The sequence below is a fragment of the Cicer arietinum genome, chromosome 2 (assembly GCF_000331145.2).
Source record: "Cicer arietinum cultivar CDC Frontier isolate Library 1 chromosome 2, Cicar.CDCFrontier_v2.0, whole genome shotgun sequence".
Lineage (NCBI taxonomy): Eukaryota > Viridiplantae > Streptophyta > Magnoliopsida > Fabales > Fabaceae > Cicer > Cicer arietinum.
The window spans coordinates 30,097,168-30,103,660 of record NC_021161.2 but is presented as its reverse complement, the minus strand read 5'-3'; the positions used below and the strand labels follow the sequence as shown (position 1 = coordinate 30,103,660).

Below are 6,493 nucleotides of genomic sequence, written 5' to 3'. Positions count from 1 at the left end.
TTAAAAATTTAACGATATTAAATTTAAAATATAGTCAAACTAATTGACATATTATTTAACTATTCACGATTTTGTTTGATGATATCAAAACAAATTAAATTTTAAAATTTACTATAGAAATTCTCAAAAATATAATTATTATATTTGTTTATAAAAAAGTAAACGAAAATCTATATAAACATTAAAATTATTCAATTTTTTAAAGAACGGCACCGTTTTTAGCCATTATTGTTGTCCTTTCCCTTTAGTACCAAAGTGAAAAAAATCCCAAACTCTTGCCAACAAACATATGCATAAGGAAACGAGATTCCTTCATTTCTTTTTTGTATCTAAAATCTCTCTTCACAGTGGCGCTATTCAAAGAGAGACAGAGCTTCTACTCAATAATAAGAGGTTTCTCTATCAAAACCAAATTAAAATAAAGCGTGTTACTTCTTCGGTTCTATTCGTTGTTACTTCTTCCTCACCAGCTTCTTGTTCATCCTCTGATCGGTGAGTTCTTCATTTCTCTCCTCTTGCTCTCACTTTTTTTTTTTTTTTCAGTTTTAAGATTTCTATTACTTTGTTCTGTTTATTTCGTACGAGATCTCATGATTTTTTATATCACCGATCTTGTTATCAGTGTCAGCTTAGGTTATTCAGCATGTGTGTTTCTTCTGATTATTTCTTCTGATTTAGGGTTTTTCTTCTGATTTAGCCACCACCGTCACACCTTGCGGCCATCAAATCTTAACCTCTTTAAGCTGCATCTCAACCTCGTCGCCTTTGTAAGTGTTGCATGCCACTCTATTTTATTTTAGTCTTATTTCTTGCCATTTTTCATTATTCATTTTCGTTGATTGTAGTGAGTTAGGGTTTTGATTTTCTTCTGATTTAGGGTTTTTCTTCTAATTTAGTGTTTTTGTGTGTTGGACTTTCAGGTACAAGCTAATGTTTGTCTTGTACTACTTTATTTATTTGCAAGGTTTTTGGTTAGTATAAGATAGTTCGGTGAAAAAATTTCAAATGTGTTGTGTCTCACAACATGCTTCAAAATATAGGTTTATATATATGTTAATATTTGTGGTTTTTTGTGTTGTTCTATCAGATTAATAGGATAGTTGTGAAAAAAACCTTGTGGAGTTTTGTTCTACTTTTGGTGCACAAAACTGCTCCTAGTTTTAGTTAGAAAACAATTGAAAACAATTTCTTGTTATGACTACATTTTATATTGTAAGTTGCAGAGAGAATCTTAATTATATGTACTATATGATACACTAATTAATGTCTACACATATATATAATATGAAAATAATAACAATACTACTACAAAACTAGGTGCATTTGTGCCTCTGCACGTGATTGCAAAACTAGGTCATGCAAGATTGATGTAAGTTTCTCATTAATCTGCATATTATATATATATGAGATAGCTAGGTGTTGTGTACTTCTTGGTAAAATGTCTCTTAGCTCACACCAAGAAGTAGAAAGTGGAATGCAGCCAAGGGTGATTTGTCGGCACTTATACAGTAATTATTTGGTACACACCACTCTGTTTCTATAGGTAGTTTCATGTAGCTAGAAATTTGGTATTTAGAGTATAGGTGTTGTTTTAGTATAGTGCAATATTGATGAAGAGTAGTGTTGGTTTGTGGGGGAAGAGTTATGAATTTAAAGGGAAATAAAAAGATAGGATAAGAGCTAGAGAAAGTTTGGTTGGTTTGATGTTGCTGTTTTGGATAGTGAACTTATAATGATGACAGTTTCGTTGTGCTTGTCCTTCTTTTTCCTTACTTTCCTTGTTATTGAATGTTCTTTTGCTATCATTATGTTCTTATAATAATAATATATTCCTTATACATACTCCTTTTCTTTTCTTTTCTTTTCTGTTTACTTTTTTTATTGTTAGTTTGTACTAATTTAATTCAAGTGTGTCCTTGAACAAGTCCCTATCTTGGTGGTAGAGATTTCAAACGGTATAAAAAAGCTTTTCAGCACTGTCCAATTTAAAATAATTAGATAGATATTGATTAAGCATATAATATATATCAACAACCAAACAGGGGAGGACACTTTGTTACTTCTCTGACCCACATCTGTGTTTTGAGGGTTGAAAAAATGAAGAGTTATTATACTAGGAGAGGGAAACAGTACAAAAGTTTAATTTAAATAATTTCAAAGATAAGAAAGTTTAATGGATTGTAGTCTTTATGTCTATCTATCTTCTATTAATTTTTGTGTGTGGAGAAATAGAAAGAATTTCAATCCGTTTTTATTTACCCAGTGGTGTGGATTGATATGCATATTTAATATTTCACAACAAAAGTTGAAGATAATTTAGATGGTTATGTAACTTCTTTTATAAGAAAAATTGAATTAACAGATATACAAAAGATATTCAAAATTCATTATAAAATTCCAACTGATGCTTAGAATGTAAACACTTAACATTATTCCACTAATTTGAGTAAACAAAGGATTTATTCAAACATTCTTTATATAGGAACTAGAATTAAGATAAATGTTTGATGCAATCATAATTCTTTCATTATTCCACTATAGTTGTTTCTGTTACTTGAATCATAATTCTTATTTATTGTATCTAAAACATTTAACTATTTATTGTAAAAAATACACCTAATTGCATCATCAATTATATTAAATAGATTTGTGCCTACTAGTAAAAAAGCACTTTGGAGACAATAGAAAAAACGAGAAAATCCTTTCAACCTGTGCAATGTTTACTGTGACTTATTTTTCGTGTGCACATGATACTTGTTGTAGCATTTCTTGGGGTTAGTTCTGGGCAAATAGAAAACATACAGTGATATTTTCATCTTGGTGCTGATATTTATTTGAAAAAATATGGTATCCTTGTAACAACCCAGTCTGATCATTTTTTCTTTTTCATATTTTTTTAAAAAAAAACGATGATTCAAGTTTTCTTATTATGTAAATGCCAATTCAAATTTAGGTTGTTTATATGGATGAGCCAAGTATTGGATTAGACCCTGCTTCAAGAAAATGTTCATGGAATGATATCAAGCTTGCAAAACAGGATCGTGCAATCATTCTGACCAGTATTCTCTCGCTCTTTCATGGATTTTGTCGCACTATATTCTACTTGTTGTTTATGCTTTAGATATATTAGCTAGCCTGTGTTATATTTGATTCCATAACATGATAAAATTTGATTTTATGCTTTCAGCACATTCTATGGAAGAGGTGGAGGCCTTATGCGATCGATTAGGAGTATTTGTAAATGGTAACTTGCAGTGCATCGGAAATCCAAAGGAGGTACTTGCTCAAGTGATATGCTTTAATCAAAGTGTATTTCAAAATGAAACTATTAAATGGGTTTGCCCATAAACTGTTATTTTACTGATCCGGATTCCCCAAATTGCATACATTTATGCAGTCAGCAGCTCAGCATCATCAGATCTTGATTGAACAACTCAGATTTTGAGTTCACTAAAATGGTTTTAAAAGTATTTGAAATGCTCACTCAAATTTGAGCCAATCGGTAAAGATCGAACTATGCTGTACTGACTGCGTGAATGAAAGAATCCCTAACTGCACGGTATCAGTAAGGTCATTTATCAGCATTTATATGGTTAATGTATGCAGGTTTGAATGCAACTTTAAAACTCCAAGCTGCATACACTTGTACCGTTTTTTCAATTTAGTGACAAATATAAAGTGCCAATTTAAACCATGTATATTTTGATTTATTATAGGTACTTTTGTTGTTTTGTCATAGCTAAAAGCCAGATATGGAGGAACTTTTGTGTTGACAATGACAACATCTTCGGATTGCGAGAACATGGTACGACAGCTCTCTCCAAATGCCAACAAGATATACCGTCTTTCTGGAACTCAGAAAAAGAGATGGTCGAGACCATTTGTTGGATCTTCTTCTCGTCCAAGTTCATCACCACAACCCAACGATGAAACTGATTAAGATAGCGGGGATGAGGACATTGGTAGTGATCATATTGAGTAGTATTTGTTTTTATTTTGTTAAATTGGTTGTATCATGTATTTGGTTATACTTAATTTTTTTTTTGGATCATGTTTTAATTAATATTTAGTTCTGATTTGTGAACATGATATAAATTTTGTTTAGAATTATCACAATAGTTGGATCATGCTTTAATAAATATTTAGTTTTGATTTGAAAACATGATATAAATTTTGTTTTGGATTATTGCAATAGTATTTCAATTAAAGATTAATATTAAATATTTTAAAAATGTATTTATAATAATATTTTCATATATTTTTAGTTAAAATTTTTATATAAATAAAAAATCAAACAAATTCGTTTAATGTGGAAATTTAAGCAGGCAGATTCTTTATTGAAAATAATTTTGATACGAAATTACTTGTGAATTTTCATGTGAAACGTATTATTTGTGCAAAATTTCGTTTGGATATACATGTAGATTTTCATGCGAAATATATTTGTAGGAACTGTCCTGCAGATATTTCTGCATAAAAAGTTGTAAGATATTGACTAAAGTTTTCTTAAACGTTGCTGCGGATTTTATTTACGTTTCCTGCGGATTTAGCTGCAGGTAATTTACCTGCGGATAGTGAAATCCTCAGGTAACAATTATCCATGAAGGTTTTACGTGAGGATAAGGTTTCACTGGGAAATCCGCAGGTAACATGCTTTTCTGCGGAATATTTGCTTAAATCCGCAGGAAAAACGTAGAATTCTAGTAGTGTTTTATAATTAATGTATTTAAATTTTACCACTAAACTAATTAAATAAAATAATAATAACAAAAATAAAAATCAATTTTTTTCTGAACTGAATATGTGCATCAATTTTCTTCTTAAATATATATTTGATTTCCCATTTCCAAACTTTATATTGAATTCATGAATTTAATTTATATATTTTTGGTAAAAAAAAAATTTACAAACGAAACTTCTATTATTATTATTATTATTTGTAAAACTATTTTCATATTAAATTTAAATATGAGTGGATCTAAATTCTTAATCGGCAGTTATTAATTTATATTAAAAAATATCTCAATCTTTATCATATGATAAACAGAAATATTTCAATCATTAAAATTGTTATTCCCATCTTCCCGCGTTGAAATTCAAAATATAATTTAGAAAACAAGCTTTAAGGACATGAATAGAATGCAAACGTTGTTGGGAATCAGTTTTTCTTTGATGATGAATCTTGATGAATAATAAAGAGAGAGAGGGAAGATAACATATAACAAGTTTTAACAGGAACTGAATTGTTGCTCATTCATCAACTATTGTTAACTGTGGTTACAAGAGTATTTATGCAGCTAGCTTCAATTATTAACCACACATTGGTTAAACTTGCTAACCACCCATTATTTAAAAACAAGTAAATGCCTAATTTGAACTATATTACAATACACCACCTAATTCAAATTACTTAATGTGAGCATTCCAATCATGTTCTTCATCTTTTCAAGTCTTCCAGGCTTCACTGCCTTGGTTAGTATATCTGCAAACTGCACCTCAGTTCTGCAATGTTCCAGTGCTAAGTTGTTTTTGTTGACTTGATCACGAAGGAAGTGATATTTTACTTCTATGTGCTTGCTACGTCCATGAGCTATTGGATGTTTAGCCAAGTCAATAGCAGATCTATTATCAACTCTCAGCTTCATTACTTCACAGCACTTGACATTTAATTCCTTGAGCAGCATGCTCAACCAAAGAGCCTGACTAGCTCCAAATGCAGCTGAGATATACTCAGCTTCACAACTAGATAATGCTACCACCTCTTGCTTCTTAGAACACCAAGATATAGGAGCATCACCAAGCATAAAAATATACCCTGAGGTGCTTTTTCTATCCACACTGTCTCCACTCCAATCTGCATCAGTGTAACCAATGACTTCAAACTCAGAATTTCCTGTTGCAGTAGGAAATAGAATGCCACAATCCAATGTTCCTTTTACATACCTAAGAATTCTCTTAGCTGCAAGCATATGATCTTTGCAAGGTTTTTCCATAAATCTACTCACTAGACTGACACTGAAGGTAATGTCTGGTCTAGAATTGCAAAGATATCTCAGTGAGCCTATGAGCTGCCTGTACAGTGTAGAATCAACCAGTTCTGTATCTGCACCAGCAGTGAGTTTAATGCCTGGTTCACAAGGAGTAGTAGCAGGATTGCAATTAGTCATATTAAACCTCTTTAATATGTCTGTTGCATATTTCTTTTGATGAAGGAATATGCCTCTTTTGAATGACACAAATTCCATACCTAAGAAGTAACACAGTCTGCCTATATCAGACATTTCAAATTCCCTCATCATCTCTATTTTGAAGTCATTGATCTCTTGTTCACTGTCACCAGTGACAAGAAAATCATCCACATACAGACAGAGTATTAGCACTCCAGACTTACCACAATCTTTCAAGTATACACCATGTTCTGTAGTACATTTCACAAACTGTAATTTCAGTAAGAACCCATCAATTCTTCTATTCCATGCTCGTGGAGCCTGTT

At 31.1% G+C, this 6,493-nt stretch overlaps 1 protein-coding gene across 5 annotated transcripts; it reads left to right on the top strand.

Moving 5' to 3' along the window:
• The first annotated feature begins 288 nt into the window (after nt 1-288).
• Nucleotides 289-4,124, top strand: LOC101499236 (uncharacterized). 5 transcript variants are annotated; one of them, XM_027337700.2, is made up of 5 exons: nt 289-492; nt 698-767; nt 2,954-3,059; nt 3,188-3,276; nt 3,740-4,124. In XM_027337700.2, exons 1-5 carry the CDS (start codon nt 290-292, stop codon nt 3,938-3,940), a joined length of 669 nt encoding a protein of 222 aa, XP_027193501.1. In that variant the 5' UTR covers nt 289; the 3' UTR covers nt 3,941-4,124. The 5 variants fall into 5 exon arrangements, 4 of the variants coding, with proteins under 4 accessions (XP_027193501.1, XP_027193503.1, XP_073221093.1 ...); XM_027337702.2 differs by having other exon boundaries at nt 3,717-3,854; XM_073364992.1 differs by lacking the exon at nt 3,740-4,124 and adding an exon at nt 3,607-3,710.
• The last annotated feature ends 2,369 nt before the right edge of the window (nt 4,125-6,493 follow it).

What these genes read in the sequence shown, in the direction of transcription:
- LOC101499236 (XM_027337700.2), top strand. Translation starts at nt 290, where the DNA reads ATGCATAAGGAAACGAGATTCCTTCATTTCTTTTTTGTATCTAAAATC. An exon ending in ATCTCAACCTCGTCGCCTTT is followed by an intron (nt 768 to 2,953) that starts GTAAGTGTTGCA and finishes ATTCAAATTTAG; the next exon opens with GTTGTTTATATGGATGAGCC. An exon ending in GCATCGGAAATCCAAAGGAG is followed by an intron (nt 3,277 to 3,739) that starts GTACTTGCTCAA and finishes GTTTTGTCATAG; the next exon opens with CTAAAAGCCAGATATGGAGG.